This window comes from Thermobia domestica, chromosome 7 (assembly GCF_964235325.1).
Source record: "Thermobia domestica chromosome 7, izTheDome1.hap1.1, whole genome shotgun sequence".
NCBI classification, from domain to species: Eukaryota; Metazoa; Arthropoda; class Insecta; order Zygentoma; family Lepismatidae; genus Thermobia; species Thermobia domestica.
This window is the reverse complement of record NC_137460.1, coordinates 17,189,231-17,212,550: the sequence shown is the minus strand read 5'-3', so window position 1 is coordinate 17,212,550 and position 23,320 is coordinate 17,189,231. Positions and strand designations below refer to the sequence as shown.

The following is a 23,320-nucleotide window of genomic DNA, read 5'->3' as shown; positions in this document are numbered from 1 at the left end:
GAAAACATGAACTACTGGACAGAACACTGATTATGTATCTAAACAAATGCTGACTAAACTAGCTTTTCTATACTATATAAAATTTTTACCAGTGTGGAGCTGTGATTTCGTTGAATTTTAGGCCCTGAGTTCTGGTGTATATTTTCCATTTATGGATAAGGAAGAAAAATGAACGTTTATTTTTTAAAAATGGATTATTTTCCAAATAATAACTGTAAGTTAAGAAGTAATTTTTACTAGTAGGCCTACATGTCATTTTTAACTAAATCATGTCTCAGAGGGTTAATAGGGTGCAGAAGTAGGATAGGTAGTCACAAAAAAGTGGTAATTCCAAGATTAAAATGAGTGACTGCAATTATAAGAGAACTGTAAACTTATTAGATATCGTAGAATTTCAACGTCATGTAAGTAGAAATTAAATGTTAGGCCTACATGTAAGAATGCATAAGGATTATTATACGGAAGGTTTTGGTTTGCTTTTGTGGCACCATATTTTAAAGTTAAAATTCGATACTATGCATGAAAAGACATAATTATAAAGAATGATTTTCTGGAAGTGACAGCTTTAAATACAAAATAACACACCTGTATTTTATGTGTACATCGTAGTGATACTAGAGTGAAATGTTACGAATGCTTTATTACAAGTGCTTTACTACGGATCAATGAGTGCATATGAAATATTACTATTTTCCACTGGCGGTGTATTTCTACACAATACAGAGGGTTTATCTTTACAGGTGGAGCGCTACTAGTATGAAACCATGACAAGTGCTATAGCAATTTATATCATTGTGCCAAAACCCACTTGCTGGCACTACCCTCGCTAACGCGCCTCATGCGTCTGCTCTATTCGGACGCACCTCCTCTGTAACGCATGGGCTCCCCAGCTTCGCCCTGTGTTGACTTGGTTAGATAGCATTCGTGCTTTTTGGTAGCTACTTAGTACAGGTTGTTTTGTGTTTTTTGCTCTTTGTGTTTTATGAATAGGCCTATGATTAGTAGAACGGGTCCTTTTGTTTCTAGAAAAATATCTTACAATTTTAATAGTTTCTGTTTACGTTAGGTTGGGTAAGGTTTTTATATTATGTTAGTGTCGGGGTCGAGCATAATTTTCCTAAAAAAAAAAATCATGGGATTTCACTTATTTCTACTAATATTAGGTTAGTTTAAGTTAGTTCGGGTTAGCTTAGCTTAGCTAGGTTAGATTTAGTTACGTTATATTACGTCTTAGTACTTGCATCATCCATTTCTCTTGTACATTTTGTGTTTTTATCTGCTTCTTGAACCCCTCTGCTAAACACACTCCTATGCATGGATCCGAAGGACGTATTTATACACAAATCGTAAGAAAATTCAAATTTTCCAACAGTGACGGCCCCTTTGAATTTCAAGTATGCCTTCTAAGACTTTAATGTCTCCCAGCGCGAATCATGTAGGAAACAATAAGGAGTTAATTAGCGACATTATTTTAATTTTTGACAATTATTTCGTGTAGTGCGCCAAAAGTAATCCTGCATAGTACCAAGTGAGATTTTTGTGTGACATAAGAAGTCGCATGCAGCTTTACAATAGTTCGGGAAATTAAAATATATCAATGTAGGGGATAGGGTTTGCATATGTACATCTGTTATCGGATATTCGTCTTTGCATCCAAACGCTCAGTAAATTTCCTTATAGAACTGAAGCCCATGCTAAATATACACTACATTTGCCATAAAATGGGGGACTTTGTGTGCACTTGTCATTGTATGCAATGGCGAAGGGGGGACGTTCAAATAGACCCCCTGGACGGGTAGATTGAAACAAGCATGGGGTAGATTTGAACTACGTAGGTAAGTTTTGAACAAACCATTATTTTACTACAATAATCTTTATTTTCAGGGTGAGTTCGTTCATGAACATCAAAGCTAAGAAATAAAGCAACTTCAACGGTTTAAGTCACAAGTATTAACCAATCGTACACGGGAAGGAAATAATAATAATAGTAATAAGAGCTAATACATATATTCTGTACTTTATACGTTCGTCAAAATAATAAAACATGATATGTTGACAACATATCTATAGGCATAGGCGTGCTCTAAAAAAAAAAATTTAAATATATATATGATCATCGTAGACTATCTGTGAAAACATGATTATGGTTCAACCTTTAATTTTGCTCACCGTACCTGGATAAGCTTAATTAAAGGCATATTGCTACTAGCAGTTTTTTAAAATTACATTTTTTACTACTAAGCGGGTATTGGACAGGAAATTTATCCAACCCTAAAATTCTGAAAATCTGCAATAGGGGAACGCATGAGTCGAGACACACTTTGTAAAATTCAAGACGAGTCGAGATAAATATTTCTGGACTCAAATTTTCGGGGTCGAGACACGAGTCAAGTCAAGACTGCTCGTAAAAATCTCGACTCGACTCGAATGTCTCGAAAATCTTTCTATAATTTTTAATGTTATTTTGAGGAAAGTATTCACTTAGAAATAGCCTTGAAACGAATGCCACATTTATTACTTTAGGAAGGTACAGAACGCATAAATTTAATAGTTAATCTTTCGAGATTAAGATATAATTTTCAGCTCAATTCAGTTAATTAAAAACTAATAATTAATGTCGTGATATTTGATTGTACTTCAAATACAATAATAATAATAATAATTGGTTATTTAGTTTGTATAAAAGTATTGTGATAAAGTGAACTTCATAAATTTTCTGAACGAAATGGGAGAGTGCAAATCCATCGTGCTCCAAGGGAACGGTCCTTGACACCTGTACTGCAGGTCGTAGAGAAGCTTGCGGCGGCTTAACTTGCTCTTGAAAACATTCAAATTAGCATCAATGTGTCTAGTGGATCTCGAGTAAGGCACCATGATGGTCGATGCGTATCGTACACTGCTTTCAGACTACGTACACCCCTTCATTATGACCATGTTTCCCAACGGTAGTGCCATTTTTCTTAATCACACATCTTCCTAGAACTTAACCAATGTCAGCATTGAAAGTTTCCTCAAGTGATATGTTGGTTTCTCTTAAGTACAGTGCCCATTTTGCTCTTCCATTTATGAATTCTCATGTAAAGAAGCGAGAAGAAATGGTCAGGAAAATGTGGAAACGCATAAGCGGTAGTGATCTCCCTCTTCATAGCTTTGCATAATTTGACTGCAAGTCAACTATTCATTATACAGTTGAGTGCACACTCTTTGGCTCGTCGAAACTTCTGGAACAAAGTAGAAACCTCTTACAGAACGAAATTAAAATGGCTTTTACTCAACACTGTGTACAGTCTTAGCTGTATGAGATGTGAACCTAAAATTTAATATTGGGATCCGAACCGCATAAGCTTAGAGCGAGTTGTAATTCTTTGGGAACAGGGCTAAAAAGGAGTGTGCGTTAAACTGGGAGATGGATACTTGATTTCTACTGCCATTATTTGTGTATTGTATATTGTATTTAATTTTCGCAGGCTTTCTAATGCTCCTATATTTTCTATTTTGCTATATATTTGCGTCTTTTTCTATTAAATACTATATTTCGTACGTTTTAACGAAACCTCTTATATTTTTGTGGCATTGCTACTTCCACTTGTAAAAATAACATATAGAAATAATGTTGGATTGCTCGAGGGTCTTTTGTCTCCATAGTAGGGTGGTTGAATGTGTTTCGTTCTTTCCTGCTCATTGTTTAAAGATAATTACATCAAACCATAATCAGTTAGTGCAAAAAGTATTCATACACCTACAAAATGGAACAAAAAATAAATTACTATCGTCATATTCATTAAAAAATTCTTGGGTGTGGAGATTTTAGATTTATGTATAATTAATTTCTAAGTATTAATACTTTTTGCAGTAACTGTAGGCAAATAAGTGTAGAATATGATAGACATGGTCAAATCTTACCTTAAAAGCGCCAGCTGCAGAATGTTTACATTTTAGATTTTATTTTACATTTCAAATAATTGTTTCATCAAAGGTGCAGCGGTATTTCTGCGTCTTCTATGTAGCCTTTTTTATTTTTTCATTGTCATTTCTGCATTTTATATTCTAAGAAACTCTTATAAAGACACACACTAATGTACAGTGACTTGGTATTTGTTAAATGTATACTTCCATTTATATTTGCTGCTGTAGTATTTATAACCATATTTTAATTTAATTCTAATTTTTTTTCGTTAGGAAATTTTTGTTGCTATATTACGTGATAGTAAATTTTTGTTGCTATATTATTTGATAGTTAATTTCGTCACTATTACTATGGTTGATGTGCATATTCCCAAATTGTATGTTTGTTATTGATACTGGGTGAGAATGATGTGAAATACCGCTGATTATAACTATATACAGTAGGTCTCTCAATTATATACAGTAAAGCATCGATTATCAAATACAATTAGGGATGGGGTTTTTGGATAACCCTTTATTTACGAAAAAAAAAACATTTCAGCGTCATAAGAGAAATATGAAACAAGGAAACATTGATATTAAACAAAACTATACAAAAAGTAGTTCATAAAGTAATTCTACTGTTTAAGTTAACGAGTCTAAACCTATATTTCGTTTAAGTGTTTAGACTCGATGTTTGTGACTGATATGTCGAATTTCTATTATTAGATTATTTTTTAAACAATTGTGTAATAATAAAGTTTATGTATCTGAAGTGTTTTACTGTCTTTTTTTTTAATAAATAAACGCACTTACTGATTTTCACTGTTGTTCAATTATGATGCGTATCTTTTACTAACGGTAATAAAGAAGTAGTCCACTACAAGTCGAAGACAGATTATCGGAAAATTTGTTTAACGTATTTATCCGCATAATGATTTGTTGTCATTTTATACCTAACACCATTTTCATTGTCAGTACTTCATTGCATATCTTTCAATAAGGCTCCATTTTGCCAACTTTTTATTAAAATTGTAAATAATGTATTAACATATTATTTACTATCCAAGAATGCGTTAGAAAGACATCGATAACGACGTTAGCGGTCATCTTAGAAGTATGATGTCATACTGCTGTTGGGCCACACTTTAAGACAAAACACCCGATAGTACACGATTTTATACCTTATTGCCCATCACTCGCCACCAATATGGTTGCTGCATTTAAAACCGACAGACTTTGCCATGTTTAGAGATGACCCTACAACACAATGTTAAACTATTACATTATATCAACGAATTAGAATGCGGTAGAAAAGAACAAGTTAGTTTAAGGGACTGGTGTAAAAATGGTTATTTTAAGGTTACAAAGAGTGAGTGCATATCAGAAGGGATTGTTTAGGATACGGATTTTCACTGTCGGAATATCACAGTTAAATAGAAAGAAATCAGTTTTCTTCTGTTTACAATTATGGTAATACTACCAAATGTCTACAAGGTCTAAAGTGAGGAACTGCAGATCACATACGACTATAAAACAGACTAAATTCCACCTGCTGAGTAGTTTTGAAAAACGTAAGAAAAAACTGTTTTACTTTTACATTTATAGTGTTCTAGATATGTAATTGCTATAAGTGCTGTAACCTATGGAATTTTATGCGATATCATGTGTTCTCTGCACTATGCTATAAGTATAGTATCTGACAATAAGAGCGTACCCAGAACATTGTTAAAAAAGAGTTCTACACACAAGCTTGAATACCTATTACTACGGACCGGATTGCTCGCAAATCAAATGGGACAGAAAATTGATTTTCCAATTCAATTACAACACTGCGAAATAAAATTGGGATCAAGTTTCTCATTTGGTTACTGGAAACAGAAATTTTTAATTCTACCCCTAATGTGATTGAGCAATACTTACAACTGCTAAAAAAAATATATTCTGAGAAAGTCAGTAATATGGTTTTGATCCAACATGTTTTACAAAGACTTGATCTTATAACAAATAATTTCCAATGCTATTGTAACCTATTGTTTTATTTTTTCTTTTGCCTGCATGTGCAAGCGCCACTTACTGTTTGCCAATATCCAAATTTCGACCAAATTATCTCTTGTACTTTACGCGTAGTGAATGTTTCATATGTAAGCAGTTGTATATACCTTACATGTAAGAGTTTCATCTTCATATCATTAGTCTAGTTAAATGCGAGATTTAAGTAATTTAGTCTGCACACGACACCCACACGTGAAGTGCTTCGTATGCAATTTTGAGTTATTAGTCCACAAATTTCATTATTCAATATATGTTTTTATACTTTCGAAGGCTTGTAACAGTGTTTATTAACATGTGTTTTTAAATTTAACCAATAATGAAATCGATCTTTACACTCTCGATAAGTTTTTTTTACACCCTGATGTGTGTTGTTAAACGTTACGTTTGATGAAATCGATTTCCACAACCGTGGCACTTGTGATATTTTTCACCTATTTGCATTAACATGTGTTTCGTTAAATTTCACCGAAGACTAAATCTCGTGCTTCACGCTCTGTACGTGTGAGATTTTACATCTCTATAAAAAAACATGTGTCTTGACAAATGTGAAATATGCCTGAATATCCGACCACAGTCATGGCATTTATGAGGTTTCTCACATGAATGTACTAATATGTGTCTTGCAAGATTTGACTTCCGACTGAAACCCCTACCGCACTCATTGCATTTGTGAGCCTTCTCACCTGTATGTGTTAACATGTGATTCGTCAAATGTGACTTAGAACTAAATTTCTTTCCACATTCATGGCATTTGAAGGGTTTTTCACCTGTATGTAGTAATTTATGTCTTGCAAGATTTGATATCTGACTGAAACCCTCAACGCACTCACGGCATTTGTGAGGTTTCTCACCTGTATGTGTTAACAAGTGATTCGTCAAATGTGACCTATAACTAAATCTCTTACCACACTCTTCGCAGCAGAGAGCTTTATCAGCAGTATGCATTAACATGTGCGTTTGCAAAGAGGACGTTTCTGTAAAACCTTTTCCACACTGTGTGCATTTCTGAGATTCTTCACCTGTATCTATTAACATGTGCTTTGTCATCTTAGAATTCTGGGTAAAAACTTTACTACAGTGTGAGCATTTGTGAGTGTTTTCTCCTGTATGAAATAACATGTTTTTTCCCAGATTTGACTGCTCAATGACTTCCTTTACAGACTCTCGGGATTTGTGAAGTTTAACATCTACATTTGGTAATATGTCTGCACCCCCATTCCAGCTATGAGTAGATCCTTTTCCACACTCTTGACACGTGTGAGACATTTCACTAGAATTCAAAGACATATCTGTTACAAAATATGATTTTTTAATAACTAACTTTACACACCCTCGCTCCACGCTGTATATTAAAGAGATAAAAGTAAGTGTTACACATTACATTATGAAATTAAGGTAGGTCTGCTGTCTGAGAAATGTTCTATAACACAATAAGTGATTAGGTTTAAATGAGTTTTTCTCATTATACTTAAAATGAAATTGATATCAGAAGAACATGAGGAGGATCAGAAATGTATGTCACTATTTTCATTTTAAGAGTCTTTCGTTAGTGACAAACATAAACTTATCACATAACCTTACCCGTAAAAATGAAACAAAAATTCCCTAGATCCAGGTTTTGGAAAATACGTTATCTAGAGAGGGATGAATTACAAAGAGTATATTATTTCTCAATACGTAAACTTAACATCCAGCTTTTCTGTCCTTGGCTCAGAAGACGGGGAAATAGCTCAAAGCTGAATTTTATAGTGCACGTAGACCCACCAATCAAACGGCATTTTTTCGTTTTTTCCTGTTACTATCTAATAATGAGTATCCTATGAGTGATAGTACGGGCTTAAATTGTACAACAATAATTCGGTATATCGACAATGGGTCATGTCATGGTGATGAAATTTTATATAAAGTCTTTACTGAAAACCATTGTCAAAAGATCTACGTTTTATGGTATAAAATGGACATTTGTGTAGTATCATTACTAACGAAATTCCTGGACGATAGAAAATTAACATGCAACGTACACTCACGTCCAATATTATTGTCACATATCAATAACTGTACTTTTGTAAAAACATAATTTGATAAGGATTTTGCAGTGTACTTTTAATACTGATACTATGTGTATAATCGGGAAATGTATATTTGTGGTAAATTTCATACGAAAAGAAGTATAACTACGAAAATTAGAACGACTAGAACAAAATGTTGCTAACTCGATAAGAAAGGTTTGTCTTATTGTTATTATTTACTGCTCTTATGACATGAAATTTGCCACATATATCTTTGTCGATGATACACATACTAACGTTATAAGGAATACCGGTCAAATTCGTTATCAAATTATATTCCTGCATCAACACATTTATAGGCATGCGACAATAATTTTGGACATTAGTGTACAGATATCCAGCAAACGTCGTCTGATGTAATTTAGTGATGCCTATTTAGTAGAATACATGAATTTTTCCGAAAACTAGGTTTCTATGCAGATATCACGTAATGTTATTCAGCCGTAAACGTAAATATCTTTAACATGGGCAACTTCTAAAATTACAGGTCTCGTGGCATAACTCTTGACTAACAAAATTTTTCAGGCTAACAAAGTATTTAATCATTTTTCTATTAAATTACGATATTTGTCTATTGATCATATGTTCCGTTACTTAGAGAAAGTATTCTAATTCCTGGGACAAATATGAATAATGATCAGACTTTCTTGCTGTCTAATTCACATTCATATTACACGTTTCATTTCCGAGTTATTACACTACAATGTTCACGGGACAAACTTTCTGGCTACCCTTTTGTAACAGGACAAAGTAAACTGGTGAAAAACGCCGATTGAGAGAAAGTAGGACACAGAGATCAATGAAAAAGAAGCGACACGTACTTTATATCTGCTTACAAGCTCAATCAAAGGGTCAAATAAGCATAGAAATGGAGTCACATAATGCGGAATATAGTGAGAACTTGGAGGAGATTAAATTAACGAAATTCTACCCGTAGTCGATGCAAGACAATTAGGTAGAATGCATGCACGCGAAGAAAGCAAAAACATCTGGAAATGGACCAATCACGTGTACAACATTGCTTCAATGTGCCATCAAAAGGAACGAACGGAGTAGCTCGAAGAAGAAAGACAGATGAAACGAAATAAAAAAAATATGTTTTTCTTTTTTGTGCATACGCCGCTAGTGTGCCAAATAGAGGGAGATACATCTCAGTGCAGGTAGGCAACAGAACATACAGGAACGATGCAAACTCCGCTAGTATAGGAAGCTAAAGAGACAACACTGCACTGAGTTGCGTGGGTGGCGTAATGGAAATGAAATGAAATCTTCTGGTTTTACATCCCAGGATTAGACTTGAAATGAAGGAATGAGGAAAGTGGGAAGGAACGGGAGAAACCAGAAAAACGCGCGCATACAGTGTTTTTCTACCACAATCTCATTTGTGTTGAGTTGATATCAAACCAAACACAAGAAATCAACGCTGTACTCCTGAGCCTCTGCGGTCTCCTAAATCACGTAATGGGAACAACAATGAGATGCTTGTTGCGAATGAAAAAGCGGTGTAAGCAGTAGTAACAGAAAAACGAAAACGCATTGCGCAGTAGAAAGTAAGAGAAGGTGGTCCACTTAAGGAAGACCAGTATCGATACTATTAGTACCACCATGACCATGACTACGAATATACGTGTAAATATATCTATCTATCTATCTATCTATCTATATATATATATATATATATATATATATATATATATATTTATATATTTAGAGACAATTACCATTGTTGCATTCATTACAATTCGCAGGATTATGGCACCTACTAGAAAACGTAGAATATATTGATTTCTAAGTACGAATATTGTCAACGTCACATACTGTCAGAATAATCGGTTTCTATTTTCAAAATTACCAGAAAGAAAATTCATTTTTCATTTTATAAGTACAGTGGATTCCGTTGATGTTATATGATTATGAAATCCGAAATATACGGTCTTACAAATTTTACTCCATTATCATTATGAAACCATTTAATGCACAGGGGTATCAACCTTTGCATTTGTAATATTTCATGTCAACTATTTTAGTTATGCAAATTGACAGAGAGCAATCAAAAATAGAAGAGGTACAAATATTTTTGTTTCTTTTGTTTTCTTTTTTGGTGTTTTGTTGGTATTCCTTCTTATTCTCCCCTTCCTCTATCCCAAAAGGTTTAATTTATCAGAGACTAAGTCAGATATAATGTAAACTGTTAATACCGACTCATATTTCAGGACCCTAGGTCCTCGGATTTCGCAGCGATAATGTGATCCATTTGAGAGTTAGTCACAAAGATCCCAAGCATACTTCGTCCATCTAAAATTTTAGTTTTTATTTTCCTAGGACAGGGATAAACAACCATTCATACGCATGCAAATTATTTCACGCCAAACAGGTTATTGTTAAAATTATTTATAACTTTTGAGAATATATCAGTCTAAAATTTTAACTCAGAAGAGAAAAGCAGAGTTTCATGACCTGGTTGTTCTGAGTAGATGTGACAAATATGCTGTACCTATATTTCTATATGGTTGAATTTACAAACAAATTACGAAATCGTTAGTACTGAATATCAAACAAGAAATACACGTACATTATACATCCATAAATACATATAATTGTAAAAAAGGAAAAAAAATATAGTTAACTGAAAATTGCTTTGTCTGTTCAAAACACGAAACAAACAAAATTCAACAAAAGGTAATGCTATTTATTTTAGCGTAATTTCAATGGAAATTAACAACTATCCATTATCAAACACAACAGCTCCGCTACAACACAAATATTTTGAAATTAGTAGCATATATTAATATTTTTCTTGCCTCGGTAGTGTTAATATGAAATCTACTTAGTAGATCTTGATACAAAATTAATGCAAAAATTGGTTCGAAAGAAATATCAAAGTAAAAAAAAAAATCGCTTCCACGGGTGGGAAACTTTTGTATCAGAGATTTGCTAGACTGGCACGAACTCTCAGAAAGGTTGCCCAGTAATGTCTTTGGACTATAAATAAGTATTGGACATGAAGTTGAATGCGCTGAGAGACAGAGTTCTAATCGAACGACCCGGGTAAATTCCCAGGTGGGTGTAGAGGAAAATTTTAGGTTAGGCTAGTATCTCTGAGAGATTGACAGACTATAAGTGAGTAGTTTGGGCTCTTTGGGCATTCTTGAGACACATGTCTATTTAGAAAGCCAAATAATTCACAGGAAATAGCGGTATACTGACCACAGATACCTCTTAGATAGCTGCGTGGCGGTCTCTAGTGTTACAAGACTATTTTCCTGAATAGTTTAGTTTGATTTCAAGCTGTAAATAGAAAGGTAGGTTTGCCAATCATGCTAACTCTAAGCCTGTAAAGTTTGCTGTCTTTTATGCTTTTGTGTCTTGTGCTATACAGTATGTTCATGTGCTGGTTTTCTACGGAAGACGAGTTTCATTTTAATTACCAGAAGATTGAAATTAAGTTTTTGTAATAGAAAATGTTATGTTTGCAACAGGGTACTGCGCAGAAAAATAAAGATACATTTTATTAACAGTCCTTGTAAATGGAGGAGCTGTTCCGTTTGAGCGGGTGTCAACAAAATATCTTGGGGGAATTTTGAAAGTGGTAATCACGAATCTCGCCTTTTTTTCAGTAGTGTGTAAAGAGTCATTTTTGAGTGGGAGAAATGATACAATACGATAATCCACAAAACACATTTCCACCAACGGAAATGGAATTTATATTGCATTTTCCAGCGCTCTGGTTACAAATATGAATCTTGTTTTTCAGTGGCATCACAAGAAAGTCGCTTTTGTGGAATCAAAGCGAAAATACATTATAGTTTACAGGGTTTTAAAGCTCTCCTATCTACAAATAACTTTTGGGGATAAACGAAATTAAGCTGATATTATAGATTCAGAGTCGTTGGTTACGAATATCGCCTCTATTTTTCAGTGGTGTGGTAGAAAACTCTTTTCGAAGGGAGAAAGTTGTAAATTGTTGTAATTTCCATTGTTTTGGAGATCTGCCTACTAAACATTTGGAGAGATTGAAACAATGCTGTTCTTATAGATTGAAAGGCGCTAATTACGAATTTAACTTTTGTTTCTCAGTGCCGTGATTAGAATGTCAAAATTTAAGGGGGCAAAGTGATTAATTAAAATAATTTTCATTGTTTTAGGGAACCACTGTCTACAAACGCTTTGGTGCGAGGATGAAACCGACTAGATCTTATAGTTTCAAAGGCGATGATCACGAATCTGACTTATCTATATTTTTCAGTAGCGTGACTAAAGAGCAATTTTTTGGAGATTATATTGAAACTAAAACTAAGGTGATTTTTCAGAATGAAAAGCGCTTAATACAATTCTCAAATTTCGGCAGTGTGACGATAAAGTGACTTTACGGGAGAAGGGGAAGCAAAAGGATAAATTACGGTAATTTCCATTATTCTAGAACTTCGTTTCTACAGAACATTCTTGAAGACTTAAATTAAGCTGATATTATAGATTTAAAGGCGGTAGTTAAAAATATAAAATTTATTTTTGCCTAATTTGACTATAAGGTTTATGTCAGGGGAAAAAATGCTAACTTAGATATTTTCAAAATGTACGGTCAAAAACGTCGATACTGTCCATTCGTCTGTCTACAAAAGTATCTTCTTCAATTCATCAGAATCATTGCTGAGCCATTGAGAGTATTCTTAACCAAAAATGAATATAGACAAATTATGAAAAAAAATGAAATGAAATACTTGAATTTTACGTCCTACAGATATGCAGGTTATTCTAAAGGAGACGGTGATGGTGAGTGATGAGTGAAATGGTGTAATGAAGAAAGTGGAAGGAAAAGGGAGCACTCCGAGAAATCCCACGCACACGGTGTTTGTCCACCACAAAGTAGGACAAATTATATTTAAATAAATTTAAATGCTTGATTCGTATTTCCAAGGCTATAAATTACAGTAATTTCTATACTTTTGTAAGTTACAGATGTAACGCCCCCTTCCACCTAGCCTCGCCTAATCGAATCCACATGGAGAGTTTACAAAAAAAAATAAAAATAAAACAAACTGTCAATATGAACTCAGATCACAAAGCCTGGCAGAGAGGGCTTGGGAGAGGAGAATCGAGCAGTTTCGCGTAATCAACTTTGCTAGTGTTAGCTGGAATTGCAGATCCAATATTTCTATTTTGGAAAAGGAAACACACTAAACGCAAACTTAATGAACATGTACAACTGTGTTTCAATTTTAAATATAACAACTTGATTGCCAATGTAAGGAGGTGTATATGAACTAAAACGTTTGAATAGCTTATATACACTCGTTTGAAATGTGCAATATACAACTATTCTAATAATAATTATCTGTTGATTAAGTTGATTAAATCTCAGAAAATTTCAATTAAAACTTTAGTAGTTGATTCTTATCTTCTTTAAATTTAATTTCAATTATATTTCAAACAGTATCTACAATCAATAATTACTAATTCTCTTCAAAACTTGACTTTAACAGTTAATAATCTCCCGACGACTTTTACGACCATTAACTACTCATTGATAAATTTCTTCAAACCTGAAAAATATTTCTAAACATAAATCTTACAATAGTTTTAGATCTTAATTAGTTAATTCATCCAAATAATAGCAGTCAAATTTATGTCTGAATCAAAATCTTAACTTTTAAGCTTATGACAACTTTCGAGAAAAAATTTATATTTTTCTTTCGAGAAAATAATATCTAAATACGCTCTCCTTCTGACATATGGCTAACAGCTGAAAAAGAAATACTTAATTTAAACGAAATATCGGATCCGCAGGTGGTTTATATCTTGTTTCAACGATTAAGGTCAAAGTAGAAAGAATAATCGCCACAATTTCTGGGAGGAAATATAACTACTGTTGGAAGGCAAAGGTTCGCGAGTTTTAAACCAGTTGGAAACAAACTACTAACGACCTCACAATCCACACTTTTCACAAACACAATTACTATAGGTAAATATAATAGTATTAACTCACCAAGTATTGGAAAACTCAATGGTTTACCTATTTTCTTCTTTCCTCTCGTTTGGTATTTGGCCTCTTTGACTAACTGTTGACTAGTCACGTACGCAATTCTTTGCTCTGTGCCAGAAATTATGCTATCACGTTGTTACAGAGAAGAAATTCCAGGACAAATCTTTAGGATTGCCAGAATAAAAAGGTAACCAAAATAGCAATCACTACGGACTCTACTAAGAAATGTCCTTCACTACAAAAATTCTCTCTCCTTAATAAATTTCCTTCTTTTTTTAAAAAAAGAAATATTTCAGAGAGGTTAAGAAGTAATGAAACAGGATCAAACTGCACACTAAATTCACTCACTAATAAGAACTGAATAGAGCGAATTGAGGGTTCACTTTGCATGCACACTTTCTCTCTCTGACTCTGTAACTTGAACAAGCACAAAAATAGGCTATTTCTTTGCCAACTTCTTTCACTAACTGTGAACTTATTCCACACATCGTGATATTTAACTTCGCTTAACTCGCATAGAACAAATAGTAGCAAAAGCTTTTCCGGCACGGAACTCAGACTTGCCCACGTATATTCACTCACAAACAAGTCCTACTTAACACAAAGCAAGCCAAGAACACGCAACCACCAAACAACTCCATTCTCTCTGGGCTAAAGTAGGGAACAAGATAACGGGTCCCTGAGTCACCGAGCCAGGTAGAGTTGACGGGACAAGCCACGCCCACCGAACAAGCTACGCGCAAAACCTTTTTTTCCCCTCAAGTTGTCATAGCATATAGTTTCTCAGTCAATTCCTCCTTACATTATTCCTATCAAACTTTTTTACATACTTTTTTTTCCAATTTTTCTAAAATGAATACTTTTTACAAAAAGAAAAAGATCGTTTTTAAATACTGAAATTGATTAACAATAGGAGTCTATAGACAATACATCGCTCAATGTACAATTTTCCTTCATGTAACCATCCATTCTTCTTCTTCCCAGATCCAGAAGGATGGTGCGTTACATCCGCCACGCCTTAGAATAAAAAAAATATACAAAGCTATATTTTTTTGCAGGAAATCTACAAAATAGAAAAACAAACTATTAGTCCAACAAAATATTTACAAATATAATAAATTAAATACCTATATACAATTCTTTAAATGCAAATCATTCATTTAATAATTAAATCAACAAATTACTATTTACAATCTATTTACAAAGTTTAGAGATCTCTAGGTGCATTTAGTATTATCAAAAATGTTTCTAATTCCATGGCCATGGTAACTAAATGCAAATAAATTAATAAATTAGCAATAACAAAACTATATACAAATATACAAGATCAATTAACAATAATAAAAATATATGACTAATAGTTGTTAATATACAATATTCCTTATCACTAATGAATTAATTTCATTTCTCTTCCATTTCTATCATTAATTCAAAACTCTAGGTTCTCTATATACTTTTAGTTCCGAGACATGACTTCTACGGAAGGAATTTAAATTATTGTCTTCATCCGATACTAATACTGTACTTGGGGTCAGGAAACGACGGACTACAAATGGACCGAGCCATTTGTCACTAAGAGACTTTGCTATTTTATCTTTAAGAGATGACTTTACATGGGATCGAATAAGAACCTTATCTCCTAATCCAAAGGATACTTCCCTTATCCTCTGAGCCATTAATTTCTTTCTTTTATTCCACGATTTCTCCATATTCTGCATGGCATTTAGCCAGAGCTCTTGGGTTGATTTACCCCCAATATCAGACTCTGAGATGTTCCATCGGTTCTCTAAAGGTGTGTTGGTAGGACGTCCATAAAATATCTCGATCGGAGACATCTTCAAGCCAGAATGCTCACTAATATTCAATGTGTATTGCAAATCGGGAATAAGATTAGACCACTGGTTTTGCTTATCTGCAAAATAAGCTCGAATTGACCCCTTCAAGGTCTTGATAAATCGCTCAGAAATGTTCCCTTCAGGATAATATGGACTAAGCTTAATATGATTTACGCCAAGTCCAAACATAAACTTTCTGAAATGCTCAGATACAAAAACTGAAGCATTGTCAGTAGATATTGCTTCCGGAAATCCCAACCTACTAAACATATACATTAGCTTTTCGGTAATTGATGCTGAAGTTAAAGTTCTTAGCTTCTCCAACACCACAAACCTACTAGCGTTATCAACTCCAATGAGTATATACTTAAAGCCTTTAGAGGTGGGTAAAATTCCAATGATGTCAATCATCCAATGTGATCCTATTCTCTTACTGTATTCAGAGATTAGGTGTCCCATTTTCTTTTTATTTTCCTCCTTTGTCAACTGACATCGATGGCAACATCGAACAAACTCCGTTACTTCTTGCTTCATATTTTCCCAAGTGAATCTCTTATATAGCTTCTTCAAAGTCCTATAAATGCCAGAATGGCCACCAACCAGTTTATCATTATGATAATATTCGATTAGCACCTGTCTTAGATTCTTGGGAATAACTATCTTGTAAGGGTTGTTTACCGAGTTCGTCTTTTTCATTAATATTCTCTTATTCAGGATATAGCCTGAAACTGACTCACCCTTTTCGATCTTCAGAATAATACCTCTTAATTCAGAGTCTTCTCTCTGCAGCTCATCGATCGGTTCTTTTATCAAAGGAAGTCTCCACATATGCGCTAACCTTAGATTCTCATTAAAGGCAGCTAATCCCATAGGCCCATCAATAATGCGGAATTCAAAGGGATCGTAAACCCTTGTCAATGTGTCTGCTACTAAATTCTCGGAAGACCTAACGTGCTTTATCTGAAAATCAAATTGACAAAGGGTTTCTACTAATGGTCCGTATTTCATAAGTCTCTTTGAATTGCTGAGAATCCAAGTCAAAGCCTTATTGTCCGTTAGTACGTCGAATTCCTTTACCAAGTAATGCCGGAACCGAGCAATCGTTTTTACCAAGCTAATGAACTCGATTTCATAAATGCTGCGATGTTTGTCAGCTTCCGACAGTTTCTTACTGAAGAACGCAACGGGTTGGTACTCCCCCTTGCTGTTCTCCTGCTGCAAACACCCAGCGATACTCTTCCCTGAGCCATCCACGTTTACTATAAAACGTTTATTGAGGTCAGGAGTTTTTAACACAACATTCTCCACCAACAATTTCTTCAAGCTGTCAAGAATCTTTTGATGTTCTAGATTCCATTCAAATTTTCTATTGACAGACTTGAGTTCACTTAAAGGTCCCATGAGTTCTTGCATTTCGGGCGCGAACTTAGAATAATAATTAAACAACCCGAGAATTTTCATCAGACCTCTACGATTCCTTGGTGGAGGAATATTTTGGATTGCAGATACCCGTTTCGGATCAATCTCCATTTGGTCCCCTGATACTACATAACCTAGGTAATTAATCTTATTATAGAAAAACAAACACTTATCAGGTGAGACCGTTACATTATATTTTCTAAATATATCGAAAACCTTTATAATTGTTTCCTTATGTTCCTCTACAGTATCTGAAAATATCAATACATCGTCGAAATACGTTTTTACACCCTCTTTTTCCAAGTCTCCTAACAGTTTTTTCATTACACGAGTTAATAGGTTACTCCCAGTTTTAATTCCAACTGGCACTCGTGTATAACGATATAATCCCTTTGGAGTCACTATTGTAGTAATGTCTCTTGAGTTATCGTCTAGTTTAATTTGATTGTACGCACGCCGTAAGTCAATGCGTGAATACAGCATCTTCCCCGACAACCCTGTCAGACATTCCTCCAAGTTTGGAGCAGGAAAAGGATCATTAACTATTAATGAATTAGCCTTAACGTAATTTCCGACAATTCTAAATGTATTATTTTTATTCTTAACAAGGAAGCAACTGCTAGCGTAGTTGGAATGGTCTACTTCCTCTAAGATACCCTGTTCAACCAACTCTCGAATCTGTTCGTCAAAAATCTTTTCCTTTCCTCTAGGGATTGGAAAAGGATTTTGTTTAAATGGTTTGTCTTCTAATAAATAAATATGACCGGTGAAATCTTTGATGCATCCAACTCGTTCAGTGATAACATCTGCATAATCTTTATTAATCGAATCTATGAATGAATTAACATCCTGATTGCGATACTTCCAGTTTTCATCATCTGATTTTTCCCCCTGTGTGATCGATGGGTTTTTCACCTGAGGAGATCGTTTACATTTGGTTTCTCCCTGGTGAGAATCTTTATTGATATATTTTTTATTTCTATTGACAAGTTTATGGAAGTTTTCTGCCTGTTCAATATCCACATCTGATGCTTCAGATGAACTGCGATGATGTCCTGTCCGTACCTTCGAAGCAGAAGGAACTTCAATACAGGATTCATTAACCTTGGATTCCTGACTCTCGTCCCTATTCACCAGATCTGCACTCTTCTTCTTAATCCTCCTCTTTCTTGACTTCTTAGAAGGAATCTTCTTTTTCAAACAACCCGAAGATTGATCCATTTCTTCACTTCTTCCATCAACTTCCTTGTTTTTCTCCATGGCTATCTGCTCTTCATCATCTGGCTGAGTTTGAACTAAATCTCTACCATTAACATCAGTCGAGATCATAGCCATGTCGACACATGTTGTTCTACCAGGTGTTTCCTCTGTATGAGTGGTTAAAAATCTTCCTAGTTCCAATCCTTCACCATTCACACTAGGAGATCTTGATGTATCACTAACTGCATTTGCTGGAGTTCCCTTGGTGTTGGAAACCCTCAACAAATCGCACTCAATACAATTCTTCATCTCAATTAATTGTGATGAATTAGGAACTTCAATCGTAAGTAATCGATCTTTTAAGTTATTCAGTTCAAGTTCACATTGAATTCCCCTATCACAATATCCCGAAGAATTGTAATCCGATCTAATAAAAATCGAAGAAACACTCGGTGAAGTCTGATTTATTACTTTCTTTCTTGCTGGTCTTCTTATAAATTGTCGCTGTTCTTGAGGATCTACAGATCTGAATCCACCTTTAAACACGTTCTTCTGAAATGTTAAACGGATTCTCTTTCTTCCTCCGTTCAAAACTAAAATATGCTTCTCATAGTCCAATACAGGAGATGTAGATCTAAGGAAAGGCATTCCTAACAAACACTCACATGGTAACTGTTCCACAACTCGAAAATTCACCACTTGGAAATATCCGGATAAGTTAACATTCAACGTAATCTCTTCTCCCGTGGAGAAATGTAAACCCGAAGGGGCATTCACCGTTTTTTCTTCCACAGTACGTATATGTTGTTCGGCACCACTGCGACGAACTAACGATCTAGTAACAAGATTAAAACTGGAACCTCCGTCTACACAGACACTAGTTAATATATTATTAATCTTGCCAATAACGAAAGTCGCTACTAATCCGTCCATCTCCGAAGGAATTTTCCGGTTTATTGTCTTTCACATAACTTTTGAACGATCTCTATTGTTATTAAATTTCGAGAATTCTGAAGGTATCGAAACCTCGGAATTTTCATTCATTCGATTCGATTTTACATAATTATTTGAAAAATTCTTATATTTCTGATTATTGTCACTGACTTTGAACTTATTATTAGAAAGAACCATTTGATTTTTACTTTTGACTCCCATCGCTCTATTATACTCAATTTGTTCTCGAGTACTCATTATAAATCTTTCGGCTATGTCTAATAGTTCTAAACGGCTATTAGGAAAATAATTTCCTAGCATCCTATTCCTTTGGTTTGGGTTCATTCCCATTAATATTATTCTAACTAATTCACATTCTTCCATGTTTAATCCTAATACATTCATTGATATAGTTACTGATTTCACAAATTCATTCATGAGTTCCGATAACTTCTGCTTTCTATAAATTCTGTCACTCACTAATGAATGAACAGTTGTAGGAGTAATAAATCTACATAATAAGTTATTCTTAAACACATTCCAATCTAAATGATCATTCAATGCCGAAGTAACAATTCTTAAAATAACCCCATTACATTTTGGAATTAAAACTGATAGTATCATGTTAAATGAATAGCTGCTCTCCATTAGTATTTCTTCAATTTTGAACAATAATTCTAAAATTTGCAAGCTGTCACTACCATTCACGTTTTTAAGATTCATAAATCTATTCTCCAAATAATTTAAAGATCTAGAATGGGTATACTTCAACATTAATTTATGTTCATAATTAGCATCTGAATGATGATCATCTAAATTTACATGAGATTGTACTCCCCTATCAATATTTCTACCGTCTAGGTTTCTCATACTTGGACCAAAGTTAGAATTACCAGCATGTAAATTATTTATTCCCACTCTAGGAGTCGAACTGAGAATATTCGAAACTCTATTATAATAATTACCCAACTCTAGGTATCTGTTTCGATATCTATTTTCATTGGAAGAATTTAAATCAGGATGAGAGGACCCCATCTCTCTTCTAATAGGCGGTTCATTAAATGTAATCCTATGTTCTGGTCTAGAAATATTCAAGCTAGGAGGATTAGCTATCCTACTAACACCGTAAGTCCCGGCTGAACTATTAACTGAAAAATTCAAATTATTCCTATCTGGAGTAGGAAAGAACCTAACACCTGAATTAGTATGCATCAGCGGCGTTAAACTCATACTCAAAGAGCCGAAATTAGAATTTAAACTCGGATGCCCAGTTGCATCAATAGTAACAAATTCTGAGTCTGGCATGTCAATGCTGATATAATCACGTTCGCTTTGAATGTTATCCATAGTATAAAAATAAACAAAGCAAAACAGCACAATATATAAACAATACTTATAAATAGTCATATACAGATACTAAATTACTAATACTACCAGGAACACAAACTAGAAATTGATACCAAAAAACTTGGAAGAGATCTGAAATTATTCATAAACTACAATATCATTCGACCAAATAATGATCCTCAAATTCAAACAACACAAAACGGAGTGGCGATATATTTTTATCAATATTTGGAAAAATAATCCTCAAAAATTCAAAATTTATATTTATAAACAATTTAGAATTCAATTTCATTCAAATTATCTAGGTTAGATACAATTATCAACTCTAAGTAGAATGATAATGTTGGAGGAAAATGAGAAATTTGAAATTTATCTACACAAATTTGAAAGTCTTTCTCAATAATCATCAAATAATTTATAAATATTCATTAATTTTACCAAAAATTCAAAAAAATTATTTTAGTGGAATTAAAATGTAGGAGGAAAAGACTATCTCTCTTTAATAGGACAAATTTCTTCCAAAATTCAATTCCAAATAAATATACTTAATAATCATTACATTTATCAAATTCCTAACAATATTATAAACTTTTTTGTAGAATGAGAATGTTGGAGGAAAGTATCAACTAACAGCTTAAAAATGTGAAAATCTACTAACAAATTTAATTTAAAGCAGTCAATACTCCAACACATTCACAATCTTATTCTTTAAATTCAATATTAAATTCAAGTGGAATGAAAACGTTGGAGGAATCTGAAAATTCAACTAAGTTTTTACAAGAATACTAATGGCAAAGATAAATTACCAAAATATAATTTATGATATTCTACTACAATAATATTTCCTATTCTTTTTACTTTGTAACTCTTAGTGGAATGAAAATGTATAAGATATCCTAATAATAACACAAACATAAACTTACTCTCTTAAGGATCTAGATATGAGATTTTAAACTGAAGATCTTGTTCCCTACTGAAATTGTAACGCCCCCTTCCACCTAGCCTCGCCTAATCGAATCCACATGGAGAGTTTACAAAAAAAATAAAAATAAAACAAACTGTCAATATGAACTCAGATCACAAAGCCTGGCAGAGAGGGCTTGGGAGAGGAGAATCGAGCAGTTTCGCGTAATCAACTTTGCTAGTGTTAGCTGGAATTGCAGATCCAATATTTCTATTTTGGAAAAGGAAACACACGAAACGCAAACTTAATGAACATGTACAACTGTGTTTCAATTTTAAATATAACAACTTGATTGCCAATGTAAGGAGGTGTATATGAACTAAAACGTTTGAATAGCTTATATACACTCGTTTGAAATGTGCAATATACAACTATTCTAATAATAATTATCTGTTGATTAAGTTGATTAAATCTCAGAAAATTTCAATTAAAACTTTAGTAGTTGATTCTTATCTTCTTTAAATTTAATTTCAATTATATTTCAAACAGTGTCTACAATCAATAATTACTAATTCTCTTCAAAACTTGACTTTAACAGTTAATAATCTCCCGACGACTTTTACGACCATTAACTACTCATTGATAAATTTCTTCAAACCTGAAAAATATTTCTAAACATAAATCTTACAATAGTTTTAGATCTTAATTAGTTAATTCATCCAAATAATAGCAGTCAAATTTATGTCTGAATCAAAATCTTAACTTTCAAGCTTATGACAACTTTCGAGAAAAAATTTATATTTTTCTTTCGAGAAAATAATATCTAAATACGCTCTCCTTCTGACATATGGCTAACAGCTGAAAAAGAAATACTTAATTTAAACGAAATATCGGATCCGCAGGTGGTTTATATCTTGCTTCAACGATTAAGGTCAAAGTAGAAAGAATAATCGCCACAATTTCTGGGAGGAAATATAACTACTGTTGGAAGGCAAAGGTTCGCGAGTTTTAAACCAGTTGGAAACAAACTACTAACGACCTCACAATCCACACTTTTCACAAACACAATTACTATAGGTAAATATAATAGTATTAACTCACCAAGTATTGGAAAACTCAATGGTTTACCTATTTTCTTCTTTCCTCTCGTTTGGTATTTGGCCTCTTTGACTAACTGTTGACTAGTCACGTATGCAATTCTTTGCTCTGTGCCAGAAATTATGCTATCACGTTGTTACAGAGAAGAAATTCCAGGACAAATCTTTAGGATTGCCAGAATAAAAAGGTAACCAAAATAGCAATCACTACGGACTCTACTAAGAAATGTCCTTCACTACAAAAATTCTCTCTCCTTAATAAATTTCCTTCTTTTTTTAAAAAAAGAAATATTTCAGAGAGGTTAAGAAGTAATGAAACAGGATCAAACTGCACACTAAATTCACTCACTAATAAGAACTGAATAGAGCGAATTGAGGGTTCACTTTGCATGAACACTTTCTCTCTCTGACTCTGTAACTTGAACAAGCACAAAAATAGGCTATTTCTTTGCCAACTTCTTTCACTAACTGTGAACTTATTCCACACATCGTGATATTTAACTTCGCTTAACTCGCATAGAACAAATAGTAGCAAAAGCTTTTCCGGCACGGAACTCAGACTTGCCCACGTATATTCACTCACAAACAAGTCCTAC

The 23,320-nt window shown here is 33.7% G+C and overlaps 1 protein-coding gene across 4 annotated transcripts in view; it reads right to left on the bottom strand.

The window, feature by feature from the left end:
• Nucleotides 1-618: 618 nt before the first annotated feature.
• LOC145689875 (uncharacterized) overlaps nucleotides 619-23,320 on the bottom strand; it is a 35,909-nt gene continuing 13,207 nt past the window's right edge. For 3 of the 4 annotated variants that reach the window (XM_081764171.1, XM_081764170.1, XM_081764169.1), the window contains exon 3: nucleotides 619-7,210. In XM_081764171.1, coding sequence (XP_081620297.1) covers nucleotides 6,427-7,210 — 784 coding nt within the window. In that variant the 3' untranslated portion in view covers nucleotides 619-6,426. The remainder of the gene's footprint in view (nucleotides 7,211-23,320) is intronic. The other variant, XM_081764168.1, reaches the window with a different exon arrangement.